Raw genomic sequence first — 18,331 nt, forward strand, 5'->3', positions numbered from 1 at the left:
TGCTTTTTGCACGGATATTCTAATGAACTCGCGAACTGGGTACACTGTTACCGCGGAACAATGCTTCGAATCAAACGTCTAGGGTACAGCCAACGACACCACCCCCTCAGCCACCCCGTACGAGGTTCCGTGCATTCACCCACTCGCGATCAGAAACAAGCATCGCGCTAATGGTATGGATACCAGAGCAAACATCGAAACGGCGGGAACGAAAACAGAGGATCATCCCCAGACAGGGTCGCAGCGCTTCGTCTAGGTGCAGACAGGGTAACAGAGGCAGAGACGAGACGAGACAGGCGCGGAACAAACAACAAGTTCATCTCGAGGAACGGCCGCGTCGGAGGGCGGTCTTTGGCTCCGCGGCAAGAGAAATAAATTGGAGCCAGGGTGGCATTAAAGCCTCCCAAGAGGCGAAACATCTGCCCGTCGGCTGTGCTGCGCAGCGGAGCTCGTGCCTTGGGTGCACGCGTTCACAGAAGCACGCGCGTCTGTGAACCGCCGTAAAGTGGCACGATACGCGCACCTGGCCCCCGTGTTTTTTAACGCAAAGTAGCTCTCCGCCAGTCAAACACGTATGCACCTCGGCCACAGCCTGTGCGCCCCTCTTCCTTCCTCTTTGATACGAACAGTTTGTGAGAACACGCCATTTAGGTACGCGATGCCGTTTACGTGGCCCACGTTGCTCGGGTCCTCTAGCGTCTTGATCGGGTTGAATGCGCCCACGGTACGCGTTGAGCAACTCCAGTTGTGGTCTCTTTGGCGATACGTACTGGGTGCTCGTTTTATTCTGGATGATTCGCTAGAGGGAAGGTGGATTTTTAACCCCTTGAACACGGCAGCCTTTGAGACGCACCAATCGTACCATAGAAGTTCATTAGCGAAACTGTTTCGACAGATGTTTGGAGAATCCTCGAGTAATTTGTAATACGTTGTCACAAAATGAGGGTAAATAAAGTGGGCGTAGGAGCTGACTGTACCAGGGGGTATCAATTTCAATTGTTCTTAACTAGAATTGCAACGTGTACGTGTAACAAAAAACGGGAGGCGAGTAAAACAGTTGGTTGCCAGGGAATACATTGGCGACAGACAATTAGCCGTTCAATTTCAAAGGCGCTTGGTTTCTCAGGATGTGCGTGCTGGTTGACGGTGTACACGAGTCGTGAGTGTGCACGTTTTAAATACAATTCCAGCTGGCCGGGGCAACTTTTCCTGCAATTACGTTTCATTTAAGACAATCGCGAGTGGAACGGCCTGGGGAACCGAAGGAAAATGTAATCTACTTTGCTGGAGAAGAATAGTGTGAAAGTGACGGGGTTGCGTGTCTCTGTACGCGGTTAAATTAATTTTCCAACCTATAGAATGTCCGAAAAAAAACCAGACGAGGACTGCTTATTCTTAGGAAATTGGAAATTGAATGAAAAAAATTGAGGATGCATGAAACGGGGAAATTGAGAGGCCAGAAAGACAAAATTATCCTCGTTTAACCAATACAGAACCTCGAGCGTAAACTTTCGCCTTCTAAATCACTCTCGAAGTAAACACCCCTTTAACTCTCCGCGTAGCGCGCGTAAGAGAGACTCTTAAAAAAGATACCACCCATCCGATCAGGAAATCCCCCGTAAAATTCACGGATCTTCCACGCCGGCGAATAAAAGAAACGGTCGTAGGCCGTCCCATTCGCGTGACTCACCCCGACCCTCGGTAAATCCAATCAACGCGTGGAACTTCTCAGACTTCACGAGCCATAAACGCGTTCGCTTATCCTACACACCTTGGCCCTTGCGTAAGTCGCTTAATTGAACGCGCGTTGCATAAGTCACGGAAGGTTGAGTGTCACGGCCGTCATCGTCGACGTCGTCATCGGCCGTCATCGTCAGCATCGGTTGTCTTTCGCGCCGCATACCTGCTGGCACACACGCGAAAGCCGATACGCGTTTTCGAGGGCCCCGCTCTCGAAAAGGTACCCTCTTCCCTTTCTACCCCCTCTGCGCGTCTCGTCTGACGAAGTAACGAACCTCGTACGAGGTGCAACACTCCATTTATCCTCGAGTGTCTCTTAACCCATTTCAGGGTCGAATCGATTCGAATTCCTCGATATTATGTACGCGCGTGACCTCTCTTCGCGTGTTTTAAATTATGAATGTCGCTAAAATGGAAACTGGAAGCCCCTCAGACTACTGAACTAAAAATTAGATAGATAAGTGTTTGAAATAAATTGGAAGATGAAATATATTTAAGCCTTTCAAAGTGTCCCAGGGTATTCTTGAAGGATATAACTTTCGAAGAAATTCCAATAACAATAACAGCTAAATCTACCAGCGGCGGAAGTTTCATTTCCCTCGCGAAACAAGAATTATGTACCGCGAAAATCCCTCGAAGCAATCTCTGCAGAGCTTCCGCGAGAGCACGGCGATGGGGTGAGGTAAATCGATCGATGTTGCAGAAGGTTGCACACGATGCCTGAGGCCGGTGTGCACGTGCTCCTGCACGCACCCCTCCGTCCCCCGGCTGTCACTGATTTCCGATCCTCGAGGAGGAAGAATGCCCGTGGCTGCCAGCTGCTCGCGATCCTCGATCACCTCAGTCCACCCTAAGATCGTCAGACCGTCGCGATCCTTCCTCCAGCGAGCGTCTGACCATCTCGCAGCCACCCTTGAACGGTTCTCGAACTTTCCTCGAAACCTCCTTTGAAACTACCCTTCCATCGAGCGAGATCTATCCATCGAACGTTTCCAATAATCGAACTCTCGAGCGCACAAAGAGCTATCCTGTTTTAATTGATCCGATTAATATTTCGTATTATGCGTTGTTCAAGGGGTATTTTGTGTTGATCACTCTCGAACGGAAGTTAAAGTGAAGTGAGTCGTCGAATAAAACAGTGGAGTGGAAAAAGAGAAGAGTCAACATGGTGGTCTGCGTGGCTGGCTTTCTCACGGGGTAGGTGGTTGTCCCATGGTACGCGTTAGGGGGTGAATTTCGAGTGATGATTCATCGTGGTGTGATTCACGAGCGCGAAACGGTCCCTCGAATGGTAATTGCCGGCAGCTGCTGGACAGAGGTGGTGTTTTTCGTGCATTCGACGCGATGCTCCGCCAGAGCTGCGGCTGGCAGGCTTATTTCTGGTAAATCTCCTCCCACCGGTCGTCCTCGGCCTCCAACCCTCAGAATTCTAATTACTCCCGAGCGAATTATCATTCTAATTACCGGATACCTTCGCAAAAACGGGAATCTGACTTTGCTGATGATTTTGAATGAAATTTATTGGACCATTGCTTTGTCGTACCAGGCTTCCGCGAAATCCTTTCCAATTTTTCATTTAAAATCAAATTAAAATTGAACGAACTCCGAAATGTATGCAGAAATATATTTTAATTAAAGGATCCGGATTTAATTGAAAAAATCCAGTGGATAGCACAGTGCAATATTGCAATGAACAGTCGCTCCATAAGTTTAGAGAGGCGTTTGGGTGGAAACCGTAGGCCTATCTGCGTCGATAAGCGGGAATCTCCGGAAATCACGTTTGGCAATCACGTGGCGAGCGGATATTGAATAAACCAATGACGGTGCCCCGTATATAGCCATACACACGGCCAAGAACGAGATGAGTCTGCGAGATTAACTTGCAAATTGCACGCTATAACCCCGTTACCTCTTGTTTCCTGCCGCCTCCGCCCTTGCAAACATATTTTTCCAATGATTCACCGTTTCTGTTATTAAAACATCAATCGCGACGGACGTTTGTAAATTCGAAACTGTAATTCGCGTTCGTAGGGTTTAAACGGAGTTAAGATCAGTTGTAAAAACGATTCGTAGGATACGAAAGGGTCCGCGAAAGGGGACCGCTTTCATCGACAAATCCAGCGCGCAACTCCCACGAGAAAGAAATTAATCAGCAACCGTGAAGCCTGCGAGGGAAAGGTGCCCGTCCACTCGCAGCATTAGGCGCCTTCTTCCTCCTTTTTTCGCCTCCTTCCACCTAGTAATCTCGTTTCTACGAGTGGTGATATCTCATTACCGTGAAAGTCCTATCCCTTGAAGGGATAAATCTCGCGGCACGATGCGCAGCTGCTAACCCGCGACGTGTAATCGAGCGAAAATTGATACGAGGCGTTGCACGCTGGATTTATTCCGTCCGAGGCACGATCCGCAGGTGCCAGGCGAAAATTGAACGCAGGTAGAGGCGGAAGTCGAGGATTACAACGCGTTAATGGAACGTTTATGGATCCTGCACGATGATGCACGTCTGTAATTATGTGATTCTCTAAGATTTTAATGCCTGTAATCGCGCAATTTTGTCATTTAGACTATTTGTTGGATTGCATCATTCTACGACTATTCTACCGCCAGCATGGTTCGTCGAGTTCTGCATTCTCGTCGCTCTCTAGCTCTGCGATTCCAGCTTCACTCGCCAGGCCCAAAATCGACCTGTCTACCAACGCGAGTCCTGCGATTCCACCTTGAAAATCCAGCTTTCCAGCATAGCCCTTGCAACTTCAGCAATCCTCCATTCTGATCGTTTCAAAGTTCCGCAAAACACCACCTGCGCCCATACCGCGTCGAAGTTCACCCTGTCCAACACCGCGACCCCTCGTCCCAACTTCGACAGCCCACACCTCGATACTACTCGCGAAAGCTCTACCCTCGTGGTGCACGCGCCCCAACTAACCGATCGTGTCTTTCTGTTACAGTTTCTCGCAGAAGATGGAGAGGCCGCCGCAGCACGCCGCGAACGTGAACCAGGTGCACGGGAGCGACATGCACGGCGTCTACTCGTCCGACAGCCAGACGTCCCTGACGACTTCCTATATCACGGGCCAATCGTACGTCCAGAGCCAGAACTACGCCCACGGCCCTTACAATTCCACGTCGAACTTCCGGGTGTACGCGCACGCCGGCTACAATCAACCGCAAAGTTACGGGACGATGGTGCAGGGCTACGGCGGTCAGCCGCAACCGGCAGGGTATCAACAGAATCACCTTAAAAAGGGACCCGTACGTAACGGAGACGTGCTGAAGAGATGCCGGCTGCAGACTGCGTAAGATTAACATTGATGTAATCGTTCGCCTTTCTCTCCGTCCGCCGTCGTTCGCTTTGTTCCGGAGGAACCGCGACGTACCTCCGGTTTTTTGCCCCCTTCGCTGGGTCGCGCGGAGAACCGTAGGACTTGCAAGAAGATTCTGGAATTTGTCGGGGGAGTTACGGGGAGATCTGGTTCGTGGTACTCCGTGGAACGTCATCGATAGGTTTTTACAAGTTTCTGCGAAAGATCAGCTCCGGAGTCTTCTTGCGAGTCGCTGAGGATATTCAGATGTTCGTGGCTGTTGAAAAAGCTGAGCTTTTGCAGAACGCACGTCTTCGTTGCCAATTCAGTTCCGTTCAAGCTTCACCGTTTAATTCTACCATTTAGCAACAGAATCGAATCACACAGCATTCTTTAGTTAGAATACTACACTTTCCATTTATTTTTCTTTTCATTCGATTAATCATACAACTTACACAATTTGAAAAGTACATTGCAACACTATGCGCACACTGCATCAATTTGTGGATCGACAAAGAGAAATAAGTCATCTTTACTTTTGAAACAGGTACGAGTTGTCTCAGGACCTGTTGGACAAGCAGATCGAGATGTTGGAGAGGAAATACGGTGGCGTACAGGCCAGAAACGCCGCGCTGACTATCCAGCGAGCCTTCAGGAGATACACGCTGCTGAAAAAGTTCGCCGCCATCACCGCCATGGCCAAGGCGGAAAAGCGTCTCAGCAGGAAGCTCCAGGAGAACGCGGAAAGAGCGACGAACACGAACGAGCACGAGAGGATGGTCTTTCACAGCCAAATCTACATACAACAGCCGCAGACGCCGAACAGGCCAATGCCAATTAGGAGCATGTCGCTCAGGGAGAGGAGGCACGTGGAGAACTCCCAATCGCCCATTCCCCGAAGCCAAAGTGGCAGGTGCGAGGTTCAAGTCGGTGCGCACCAGCATCCGAACCATAACATTCATCAAAGCGGCAGACACACGCCCTCTCTTACGCCCAGCCCCTGCAACAGACACCAACAGCTACCGCCCAGCCCGTGCTGGGAGTCCAGCTCCCAGGAGAGCGGGTCCAGCATACACTATTACAATCCACAGGTGATTGAGAGTTATAGTCGACTCGACTCGCGGTCGAGAAACATCATGTAACGATGATAATTATTGCAGGAGACGCTGTGCGGTATCAGACAAGAGACGCCGCCGCGGGATCTGCTGCGGACCCCATGCACGTCGCCATCGACGCCTCACAATCTTCAGACACCGGTGGCGCAGAACTGGAGCAGCGCTGGTCACCTCGGCTCCGCCGGTAGAACGAGGGTGTCCGCGAAAAAGGTGCCGCCGGAAGTGCCAAAACGAACGTCTTCCATTACGTCCAGGTCCATGGAACCGCGTCACAACGGTCTGAGCAAGAGCGTCGAGAACGGTAGCCTAAGCTCTGTCCAGAGCTCTGGCAGCGATTCCACTAATTGCGAGAGCTCCGAGGGAGACGCTCAAAGAGGATCACCTGTGTGGAAGCATAAAGGAATCGTGAGTTCCACCAATTCTGACGCTCTTTGCACGGCTGTGTGCGTGTGTCAGTGTGCGCCTGTGTATGCTCCCCCCTTTGTTTCCTCCATTCCTTTTGTTCCTTGGAGCTTTTTACGCACTTTGGGCTAGACGATATTCAGAGAGCAGTCTGATCTGTTTGTTGCTGTTTCTTTACTTTGAAGAATCTAGCCTTTGCTTTGAAACGCTTTGGCGTTTGAGTATTTCGTTTCGAAGTTAAACTTTCGCCTTTTTTTTTCCGAGTTCCAAGGAATAAAGTCTACCTGGGTAGTTAACGCTCGAATCGAGCGATTAGTTAAGCTCTCTATTTAAAATACATTGTGTGTGTATGCAAGCGTAAGTATTTTAGACGTTTAATTTCATTTGTACATTTCTGTTATCCAGTCAAGTTCACCAGAACACCAAGAATGCGCCAACCATACAACCGACTCGACCACGATGATAAACAGTGTGAAGGATCTTGGCCACTCGCACGCCAGTTCCGGCTACCAGCTTCCGCTCATGGACCACCCGGAGAGTATGTCTCAGACGAGCTCTAAAATGTCGGAAACGGTCAGAAAACGACAGTACAGGGTTGGCCTAAACCTGTTCAACAAGAAACCAGAACGGGGAATCAGCTACTTGATCAGAAGAGGTTTCTTGGAGAATAGCCCGCAGGGTATCGCGAGATTTTTGATCAGCAGAAAAGGATTGTCCAGGCAGATGATCGGAGAATACCTTGGAAACCTTCAGAACCCCTTCAACATGGCTGTGCTTGAGTAAGTTATCCTGTTATCTTGATCAACAACGATAAACCAACAACATAAACCACCTTTTATTGTTCCCTGAAAAAGTAAAAGTAAAGCTGTGAAGTGAAAGTTCTATTTGTTTATCACAGTGATCAGCGATCGACGTAGCGGAAAACGACAGTTTGGACTGGTTCTTCGTTATTTATTATAGAAAGTCGTTTTCTCTTGTCGCTGTCTTTTTAAGAATGCAATTGTCTCGATCCAGTAACCGTGTTCGATTCTTTGGTAACCGTACAAAGAGTAATTCCGTGATTTACTGTGAAAGGAATATAACTCTTAAAGTAGTTTCAAAAACTGCAATGCTTAGCAGGAGGTCTATCCTGAAACAGATTTACGTTGAAGGTTCGAAGGACCCTCGGGAGACCCCTCTTTAGTCCCGCAATTAGTGTGACGAAAATGTAACACAAGCCAATGCAACTGAGTCACAGGACAGACATTAAGAAACACGTGTTGGGGAAGCGAAACATTCGAGGAAGAATGTTTAGTTTAGAATGATTAAGGGTAGAACCAGAAGCACCCCTTACGGACATATATAAGTGGAGTAGATTCCCCTGTCATCGAAATGCTACTGGTTTACATTTTCAAGTTCAAATAAAAAGTGCTCCTTACAAATATTTGCCCCTTTCTATTTTATCATTATAATATTTTTTTTCAAAATAACAGTAAAAAATACTTTACTCTTTCGTTAGTTGTCCGTTCACCTAACACATTTTACCTGTTTCAGATGCTTCTCCCACGAACTAGATCTATCGGGAATGCAAGTGGACGTCGCTCTGAGGAAGTTCCAAGCGCACTTCCGGATGCCAGGCGAGGCTCAGAAGATAGAACGACTGATGGAAGTGTTCAGCCAGCGCTATTGCCAATGCAACCCCGACGTAGTGTCCAGGCTACGTTCAGCGGACACAGTCTTCGTGTTGGCCTTCGCGATAATCATGCTAAATACTGACTTACACACGCCGAACCTGAAACCAGAGCGTAGAATGAGGCTAGACGACTTCGTGAAGAATCTCAGAGGCATAGACGACTGTGGAGATATTGACAGAGACATATTGGTCGGAATCTACGAGAGAGTGAAGGAGAACGAGTTTAAGCCTGGCTCGGACCATGTCTCTCAAGTGATGAAGGTTCAAGCGACGATAGTTGGCAAGAAACCTAACATGGCCTTGCCGCATAGAAGATTGGTCTGCTATTGCAGGTTGTACGAAATCCCGGATATTCATAAAAAAGAGAGGCCAGGTGTTCATCAACGAGAAGTGTTCCTTTTCAACGACCTTCTTGTTGTAACGAAGATCCTGAGCAAGAAGAAGAACAGCGTCACGTACACGTTCAGACAAAGCTTCCCGTTGTGCGGGATGGTGGTCACGCTTTTCCAAGTTTCTCGTGAGTCTTGTATTCGAATCAATTACCATCGAGTACTCTATGAAATTGTAAACTGTACATAATTTTGTCAACTTTCAGATTATCAGTATGGAATTAGACTCTGCCAACGCGTGGATGGAAAGGTACTGGTCACGTTCAACGCGAGGAACGCTCACGACAGGTGCAAGTTCGTGGAGGATCTCAGGGAATCCATCAGCGAGATGGACGAGATGGAAACCTTACGGATTGAGACGGAACTGGAACGACAGAAGAGCAGCAGAAGCGCCAGAGGTGGCGCTGAAAATAGAGACTCTGGAGTGGCAGACGTCGAGATATACCCTTGTCCAGGGCCCTGCTCCGAGAAATCAGAAACCACCGATATGGATACGCAATTGAAGCGCTCCGCGCTCAGTAATTCCCTTCTAGACATACACGAACAATGTGAGTAGAATTTTGTTAACATCTTTAACCCCCAAGAATTCTCATCATTGGCGAACGAAAAAAATGTAAGAATGAATTTAATATACACGTATACTGAACAAGTTAACATGTTACGAATTGTCGCTGCGTATTCTAAATCTTTACTTTGTGGTGAAAATTGAAACTATTCTTGGAATATATTACTAACAAGCTGACTGATTTAGCTAATTTAGCACGAATACACGTGTACAAACAGATCGTAATGCGTTAATGAAAAACCATATGCACCTGGGAGTAAAAATTTTCTTTTCTCTTTCTTTTCGTTCGCAGTTGCTGGCGAGAAACCGCAACGACGTGGAAGCGTGGGCTCACTAGATAGCGGTATGTCGATTTCTTTCCAATCTACATCTGCCAGCTCAATGAGCCAAGGCATTAAACATCCTGGACAAGTCCACGCTATGCATCCAGGGGCGACGATCCCTGGTGGTGTTAAAGGATTGGCTCAGCAGCCGTCTTTTTTAGGAGGTCTGTTCGCCAAACGGGAACGAAAGCTTTCACAATCGGAGGAATCAGGTCCGTACAGTCGCACCACGGAAGTTTAATGTATCCTCACGATGGTACTAAGAAATAACAGGCCAAACGGAGAACTCCCGCAAGAGGAGAGATATCCTGCGTAACAGTATATCGGACACGTAGAATATTTTACTCGAAACTTGCAGAGAAAAAAAAAATAGTGTCGACAATTTTTCATTTTCCTCACATATATTCCTGTACATAATTTCACAGCTTTATCGAAGTTGAGACGTTATGTACAGTCTATATGATTTTACGAAAAGTGTTGTAGCTTGAATACCGTTTCTTTCTTGAAAGTAACAGCTCTTTTCTTGGTGTTCGGTATAACAACCAAAATGAAACGAGTCAAGGTAGCTCGAATTTAGCTTCACACGCGAATCCCTTCGCTTCCCTCGACACTTACGGAAGCGAAACTGACAATGAAATTGTACGTAATTAAGAAATGGTCGATGCATCTTGAAGACAAGAGAAGAGAAGACAAGTAATCCCATAAAACAATCCAGATGCGTGCTTCGGGAAGCAACGCGGTAAAGCGAGAGACAAGAAAAGACAAAAGGATGAGAAAGAAGATAGACGAAAACAGAAAATAATTGATTATGCGCGGTGTAAATTTATTTGGATTGGGCAGGATCCAATCACGGTCACAATCGAAACGAGGACAACAAAATTTGCCGAGACGACGATGGAGTAAAGTTGCCAGCACGAGGGCACGTGTATAGTATTTATTCATCCAAAAATGAAAAAGAAAAAAAAAAGAAACAAAAATACGTCGAATCAATTCGTTCTTTCTTGTGTTATTTATAATCATTTTCAACGGTGGGTCCGTTCGCGTTGGTCCCCACTTTGCGTATGTAGATAAACGTTTGATTGGCTTAGGCCTTAGGCACCCCATGAACCGGTTTTTAAACAAGAAGTCCCATGACTCAACTCGAAAAGGATGCTCTCAACGCCTTAAGAAATAAAAGATGAAAAGAAAAAACGGTTTATGGAGAAAGGGAGAATGAGAGGGAGAGAGAGAGAGAGAGAGAGAGAGAGAGAGAGAGAGAGAGAGAGAGAGAGAGAGAGAGAGTGAGAGTGAAAGAATGGTTTCATTGCAATGCCGTGTTTTTTGCAAGTATCGACGTAGCTATACTTGATGAACTGTACATAATAGATATATAACGATAATTGTATGATTACAATAATGATGATAATGATCCTGTAACAAAAAAAAATGATCCGTAGCCTAAGGAAACTGATAAGCAATCCCTCTCTCAATGTTAGGTACACGTCGATGTCTAACAAGTTTTTAATATCACGCAGCAATGAAAAAATAAGCGTTTAAGCGTAGAGAAGTCTTTGTAAGTATTAACATTTAAAATGCAGAAAGAAGCGAAGGAAGGATAAAGAAGGGGCGCGTCTCATTGTTACGATACATTCATAATCCTCTGCAAGTCGTAGTTCCGCTTGTGTGTTCAAACTTGTGCAGATCTTTTTTTTTTCTCCGTTTCTCAAAACAGCGTGTACACATACATACGCATACACATAGACACCGCATAACAGGAGAAGTTAGAAGTCACTTAGACGATTAGTTGGTTTCTCGTCTCGTAGCGCGTAGACGATTCTCAATGTGCGTCGACTTTAAGCCTCGAGGCCGTTCACGAATGAAGAGGACAACTTGTATGCCTTATATACTGCCACAACTCATCACCAGGAGATGAGAAGCTGACTAATGACATTGACGAATAGCTGATTAGAGAACCATTTCAAGGCTGCAGAATGATTACACTTTGATCAAGCGAATAACTATTGTATATATTATATAATACGCATCAGCAGCGATCGCAATACCAATTAATAGTGATTAAACGAGACATCCGTTGATTTCGATTCGAAGCGGCTAATCACTCTGGCGTTTGATTATACACTGTACATTATTATCGTTCGTTTCGGACTTTGGGAGTTTGTTTCTCGCGCGACGTCGCGACGCGGAAGGCATTTAGCGAATTTTGTATAAACTTTAACGATTTATTTTCGTAGCTCTTTGATAATAATCCTGGAATTATTAAAACCAAGTGTCCATCTTTTTTGCACGGCTTGTTGTGTCGATGAACAGTCTAACATCTGTTTTCCCAACTTTACAATTTCCCTTGCCAATAGAATGATTCAGAAACCCTTCAGCTGCTGCGGTGAAAAATGTCTTCTTTGAGCAGCAACCGCTTATTTTCACTCAGGCAAGTAAATCTGAAACGAGGACACTTATTCACATATTCGGAATGAAGTAAAGATAGATTTACTAGGGCAGCTAAAGTCTCCTATACATTTTATCTCCTATATAGACGTTTTCACGATTTAAATGCCTACTTCTCTCTAAGCGGAAAGAGAAACAGGCTGTAACGGTCACGTAGGTTCTAACTAATTGTAAAATTGAAGGGCAAAGCTGTTCGCATCGTCGAGACGAGCGTACGAGTATCACTAGAATGCGTGGAAACGTGATTCGCAGCTGAAGGAAGCGAAAAAGTAGAAGAAAATTGAGAGAACTCGAGCACAACTCTGGAACGGTTGGCAGAATGTTCAACGTGATTGTACATATAGGCTCCCATGGATCCGTAACAAGTCCATAGTCTTCAGCGTTATTAATTCTAGTCTTTCTCATCAGGAGAGCTCTCTCAAGAGAGAGAGAGAAAGTATCGAATTCCACGGAACATCGTCAGGACAAAACCTTGATGTAGCTATTTAAAGGTGTGGTTTACAATAAAGAATGTGAGATCAATCTAATCAATAATCTATGGATCGCGTCAATTTGCGTGGACGATGAAACTGGTCGTTAAGCTTCAGGTTCCCAGGACACAATAAAGAGAATGATCGAATCAGAATACGGAAATTCCTCTGTGATAATCTTCTTACGAATGAAAGAAATAAGAAAAGACTGATTATAGGAAGAACATTCGAGTCGCTGTGTTCACATGAAAAAATCAGAAAGTAAAAGTAACTTTTGTAAAAGTAACTATAATCAGAGTTACGTTTAACTCACTACTGTAACAGTTACTTTCTTAGAAGATACTTTTATCATTTGACAAAGGCATACGCGAACTCGTCTATCGGCTGGTCATGTTCATAAACCTGTAGTTCCTGGACGAGGACGATAAGAAAACGAGCTTTCCAATCGATTAGAGAATTACACTTGGGTGTTTTCCAAACTTGCCTCCGCGTGTATAGTAGGTAAACGCAGTTTCATTAAAGCCACTCGCGCGATCTTATATGTAATAAATAAAGAAGAATCTTACAAGTTTCAATTCGACGTCCTATAATCTCTTTAATAAAATTAGTCGGTACCAAAGCAGAGATACTAAAGTAAGTTTCTCGATCATTAAAATGAATTAAGCCAGTTTGGAAATCACGAGAACGGGAAAAGTAAAAGTGTTCGCACATCGAAGCAATACAACGTTGTGAAATATAATTAAACATGAATCATTCGCGGATCTACGGTGACCGAATAGATTCGAATCAATTTGACGCGATCTTCAAACGTGTTATCGGTAACTTTTGGCGCGTCCGATAAAAAAAAACATGAAATTTGATGAGAAAGTAAATAACTACGTTATTAATTAAGAGATAACAATCGCTCCCCGTACGAAAGTATCGCCTCCTTTGTTAATCTAACGAACGCTGTATGCACATTGTGTTAATAAAGAACTATGAGTCTGAAACGTGTAAAACTAACTAGCCTGTTAGTTTCTACGTGAATAAAATATTTGCACGTATAATTATCGACGGGAAGTTAATTTAAAAAAAGAAGAGAGCTAATTGTTTTACTAAATAACCAATATATTTAGTAGTTTCGTTAATTCTGTATACATCCTTCGGTTTCTTCTTTTGTAAAATTATGCTTTTATCGTAGTAGTAGTACGACGCGCAGAAGTAGAAAAGAATGCAGACTGAAAATTTAGAGTCAATAACGAGCAACCTCTTCTCCCACTTTACGACGACGTTGTATTATTCTTGATACATAAATGAGTGATATCAACTATACTGGAATTATACGACTGGACTATACGACTTCCGGGAAGAATTCCATAAATTTGTATGCCTATCGTGCTAAATGTAAAAATATTGTAGTACTTTAGCAAATTACAGTTTATCGTACTATGTACCGAACCTAACTTAGTCTACAGTTGCTCATCATTATTCCGTATAATTCGCATCTGTTCGTATTTCTGTTCATCGATTTGTTGAATCGCACTGATGTAATCACTAAATCGTTTGAAACAATTAGAACCTTAGTGTCTATACACGTTTTAATAACGTTTGAAGAAAGAACGTTTAAAATTTGTCTTAAAATAGCGAGAACATTTTAACAAAAACGAAAGTTTAGTGTTTCCTTCGCTTGTCGCGATCGTCTCTCCGTTGTTCCCGCTCTTCTTTGCGTTTCGTAGTCGTGGTGGTGGAACTGCTAGCGCGTTTAGCCTGTTTCAAGAACTGATCCAAACCGAAAGGATCCTCCTCGTCCTTCTCGAATTGTACTGGACCAGAACGCGTTGTCGATCTATCGGTTCCACTGAACTCCTTATCCGGGACAAATCTGAAATCGCAAATGAAACACTTGATCTAGGGATCTTTTGTACACGATCGCCCTTCGCACAATCCTCCAGATACCTATTCGTTTTCACGAGCTTCTCCAAATCGTCACCGTAAGTGTCTTTATCGATATTTTTGCTTGGACGGTATATGTGCAACCCAAGAGAATTAGAATCCTTCCAAGGTTTGTCGTAAACGTTGTATTCGTCGTCGTGACCGTAACCACTGTCCATCCCTTTGCTAGTATTGAACAATCGCTGATCGAACTGCGCTTCTCCGCTGTTAGGGATACTTTTCGCAGGCAACCCGAGGGCAATCTGTTCGCTGATGTCTCGTTCACGTTCGCGTTGCAACCTGGAACGTTTATCCGGTGCGGCACGCGCCAAATTCCTTTCTCTGGCACGATCCTTGTGTCTCTCTTGTCTAAGCTGATCCCTTTCGCGCGACTCCTCTGATTTTTCTGCACAATATTAGAAACACGACACTATTAGAGACGTGGTATTATGTATATATTCTAAACAACAAACCATATTAAGTGGAAAAAGCTACTACAGTAGCATTTAGTACTCAAAGGGATAAATGCATGTACGAACCCATTGCTGCTGATTTCAGGCCAGCACGTTCTTCCCTAGCCTTTTGCGCCAGTTGCCTCAAATGGTCCTCCTTCTTCTCTTTCTCTTTCTGAGCTAGTTTCTTCTCAAGTTGAGCGCGCATTTCTACAGCCTCCCGAGCTTTCCTATCGGCGATGTAAAGAGCCTCGGCTAATTTGGCAAAGTTTTCGTTTATGTGAACCTGTTGTAACCCGCGACCATCAGCGGCTAGACGCTTATCGAGCGGAATCGTGTATCCCTGAAAAGGAAGTGTTCATTTGTAAAACATTGAACAGCAAACAATAAGCAACAATACAAGTTTCACTTCTGAAAGAATTCGTTCACCTTCGCGTTTTTCCAATTACTAATACAAGGCGGTATTTTCCACTCCTTCTGTTCCTTCACTGTTACTTTCCTCGTAGGTGAATGCATAACCGGCGCTGGAGGTGACGGAGGACCCCGTGGTATTTTCTTATTAATCCTGTAATTGAAGAACAGCTAATCATTCACGACGTAGTATAAATATCGTTTACTTGAAATACAATATTCGTTTGGTACTTCGTCCCGAGTAAATACGTATCATCGCGAAACTAACTTGAATTTCGGTGGTTCTAGAGGATCTATCTGTGCTTCCACCATCCTGATAACCCTCTGCTTGGCTCCAGAGTTGAACGATTGTCCCTGTTGCGAAGGCGTGTACCGAATATACTGCGCTGGAGCTTGTTTCTCCGCGCATCTCACTGGCATTGCTGCCGCTATCTTCGACCTCGTTATTTTCTCCAAAGCCTTCTTAGTCTTCTCGGTGAGTTCGTCTATCTCATCGCTGGGTGGACGCTGCAAAGTAGGATCCTCCTCGCTTGTAATTTCAGATGGTAACAAATCGCTCAGTTTACTATAAACAATCTGTAAAAGAAATATAAATAGCACATCAATTCTTGTGCAAGTAAATCTCAATATTAAGGCATATTCGATTACCTTATCCTTAGAATGACCCTGTCTGGCAATCACATCGTATTTGACTTTTCCTTGAGCATCAAGCTGAACAGCTACAGCATTACTCGTAGTCTCTTTTCCCTTCATCCCCATTCCAAGAGGATATTGAGCCACGTGTATCTCTGGGAACGCGCCACCATCTCCAAAGTCCTAAAAGCATTTTGCACCGATCGTTAAACACCTATAAAGGCAACAGAGTAAAAAAAAGACCAATTTATTGCTTACTTCCGAGTTTCTTGGTATCCATCCTTTACGCTGTCCATATGGCGGAGCAGTAACAACCGCTTTAACAAGTGCAGAGACTGGTCTTTGGCGTAGTTTCTGTTCCCGTGCTTCATCTTCCCTGTCCCACACTACCTGCGATGGTGCTGGTAATAAACTACAACAATAAAAGTCCAATACAATCACGAATCTAAGGAACAACGCTCGAGAAATTGTTTCAATTGTTCAATTTCACTCGCACTATACAGAATAACGTGCGAATTTTCTAACGCACAATTTCGTTCGTGCAATAAAACAATTTTCGAAAGAAATTATTGCAAATACTAACCTCGTCAGCGACATTTTATTAACTACAAAACGCAATGATATTACCAACTATGAAAACGCTCATACGCTTGCCATAACAACGAAGGAGGCGTGTATCGAAATTCAGGGTGCACGCTATGAAAAATTCCCCCGATTCACCATCAATAAAGTCCCTAGAAAATTACAAGGATCCTTAAATGATTGATCCTTATAATCTTGAGTAGATTTCCAAGTATAATACCAAAGGAAATATCGCAAAGAAAAAGTAGCTGAGATATCGCAACAGAAAATTATTTATTTGTCGATTACAAATTAATGTAAGACAATCACAGCCAAGATTAAACGGAATAGAAACAAAAATCATTTGTACATATATAAATACATCTGGTTCGATCAACATTTCACGCGCTCCTCGCGCTGATCTATCATTCCATAAATTCTCGCGAGAACGTCCCCGCATCTGCCTTCAACTTTCACATCCGCGAGATCGTCCGCTCTGGTTTTCCCAATATTCAATATAGCGATTGGCTTTCCTGCGTTGCTAGCTTGCAATGCTATTCGATAGCCAGAGTACGTGGTCAATGTGGTACCCAAAACCAATAGGGAATCCGAACGCTCGACATTATACTTTATGCTTTCCACCACTTGGCGCGGAACATTGTCTCCGAAGAAAATAATGTCTGGTTTCAGAACGCCACCGCAATTCTCGCACGCTGGCACTTTAAATCCCTCTACCTGCTCCTGAATCGAAAGAAACTATTTATCTTTCTACCATTTAGCAGTTATTTTTTATTCTTTCAACCCTTTCCATGCTCAATATCTTTAACAGTTGCGTTTGCAGCTATGTTCTAAACGATAGTAGCTTAGAAAGGGTTGAACTATTCACAATGTCGCTTATATACTTGCGATAAATCCACATCTCCGTCAGGCCTAATCATTTGACTCGTCGCTGTCATGTTTGGATTCATCCTATTGAAAACATCTTGCAGATAGTACCTACATATTCTTTCGTTACAATTGAGACACATTACTCTGAATGCTGTCCCGTGCAATTCTATCACCCTTCTACTTCCAGCCTTTGCGTGTAAGTTATCTACGTTCTGAGTGACGGTGCATCTCACTTTGTTCGCGTCCTCTAATTTCTTCAGTATCTCGTGCGTGATATTTGGCTTGACGGAAGAAAATCTGTAGAATATTGAATTGATATTTGTATAAGGTCAAGTTCGTGACCCTACAGTTTGTTTTTATAAAATTAAATTCGAACCTTGGCCAACCTACATAATTTCTGGCCCAGTATCTCCTTCTGATGGCCTCGCTGCCACAAAAATCTTTGTAAGGGACTGGTCTACGATTACTTTTTGCGTAAAGGCCAACACCTTCGGATCTATAATCCGGAATACCACTTTCAGTTGAAATCCCTGCACCCGTTAATATACACATGCTACTGTGACTATCGATGAAATCTTTCAGCTTCAACAAATCTGAATCCTTGACCGGTTCACATTTTGGAACAAATGCAAAATTTGACGAACAAGGTCTACCTGAAAATGAGATACTTTATTAATAATTCCTTAGCGATCTTAATAAATTAATACATAACTCGTTAGAACAGAAATGTATAAAACTTACATGATAGATACCCTATTTTATTAATTATTTCACGTGTATTCATCGAGATAACGTTCATTCTAATCTGAAACAGGAATATTCTATCCTTAGTACAAGAAACACAACGGTACACTACCTGAAAAGAGACATAAATGATATGTATAATTATATGTCAGGTTAATTTCATCTATCGTCATCTCATTCTAATTTAAATAATAATACAATATATATTCAATATATTCCTTTCTATCTCTATCTCTTTCTACCATCTATCTCTCTCTCTCTCTCTTCACTAGTTCATTTCAGACCCGTGGCGCCATCTCTGTGAAAAGTGC

The 18,331-nt window shown here is 44.1% G+C and overlaps 3 protein-coding genes across 6 annotated transcripts in view; 1 reads left to right on the forward strand and 2 right to left on the reverse strand.

The window, feature by feature from the left end:
• Positions 1–10,485, forward strand: part of LOC143429784 (IQ motif and SEC7 domain-containing protein 1-like) — a 37,735-nt gene extending 27,250 nt beyond the window's left edge. For 3 of the 4 annotated variants that reach the window (XM_076905564.1, XM_076905563.1, XM_076905566.1), the window contains 7 exons: positions 4,689–5,036; positions 5,590–6,133; positions 6,203–6,562; positions 6,965–7,338; positions 8,093–8,748; positions 8,827–9,168; positions 9,478–10,485. In XM_076905564.1, the coding sequence (XP_076761679.1) occupies positions 4,689–5,036; positions 5,590–6,133; positions 6,203–6,562; positions 6,965–7,338; positions 8,093–8,748; positions 8,827–9,168; positions 9,478–9,749 (2,896 nt within the window). In that variant the 3' untranslated portion in view covers positions 9,750–10,485. Of the gene's footprint in view, positions 1–2,890; positions 2,938–4,688; positions 5,037–5,589; positions 6,134–6,202; positions 6,563–6,964; positions 7,339–8,092; positions 8,749–8,826; positions 9,169–9,477 lie in introns of those variants that run through there. The other variant, XM_076905565.1, reaches the window with a different exon arrangement.
• A 3,385-nt stretch (positions 10,486–13,870) lies between these two features.
• Bx42 (Puff-specific protein Bx42) lies at positions 13,871–16,508 on the reverse strand. Its single transcript, XM_076905587.1, has 8 exons — positions 16,411–16,508; positions 16,086–16,239; positions 15,843–16,010; positions 15,463–15,770; positions 15,213–15,348; positions 14,871–15,126; positions 14,356–14,737; positions 13,871–14,281 (listed from the first exon to the last, which is right to left on the reverse strand). The coding sequence occupies exons 1-8, from the start codon at positions 16,422–16,424 to the stop codon at positions 14,071–14,073; spliced, it is 1,629 nt and encodes a 542-aa protein (XP_076761702.1). The 5' UTR covers positions 16,425–16,508; the 3' UTR covers positions 13,871–14,070.
• Positions 16,509–16,663: 155 nt separating this feature from the next.
• On the reverse strand, positions 16,664–18,089 carry LOC143429667 (NAD-dependent protein deacylase Sirt4). Its single transcript, XM_076905351.1, has 4 exons — positions 18,018–18,089; positions 17,653–17,929; positions 17,291–17,573; positions 16,664–17,129 (listed from the first exon to the last, which is right to left on the reverse strand). The coding sequence occupies exons 1-4, from the start codon at positions 18,073–18,075 to the stop codon at positions 16,782–16,784; spliced, it is 966 nt and encodes a 321-aa protein (XP_076761466.1). The 5' UTR covers positions 18,076–18,089; the 3' UTR covers positions 16,664–16,781.
• Between the last annotated feature and the right edge of the window lie 242 nt (positions 18,090–18,331).

The sequence above is a fragment of the Xylocopa sonorina genome, chromosome 12 (genome assembly GCF_050948175.1).
Source record: "Xylocopa sonorina isolate GNS202 chromosome 12, iyXylSono1_principal, whole genome shotgun sequence".
Lineage (NCBI taxonomy): Eukaryota > Metazoa > Arthropoda > Insecta > Hymenoptera > Apidae > Xylocopa > Xylocopa sonorina.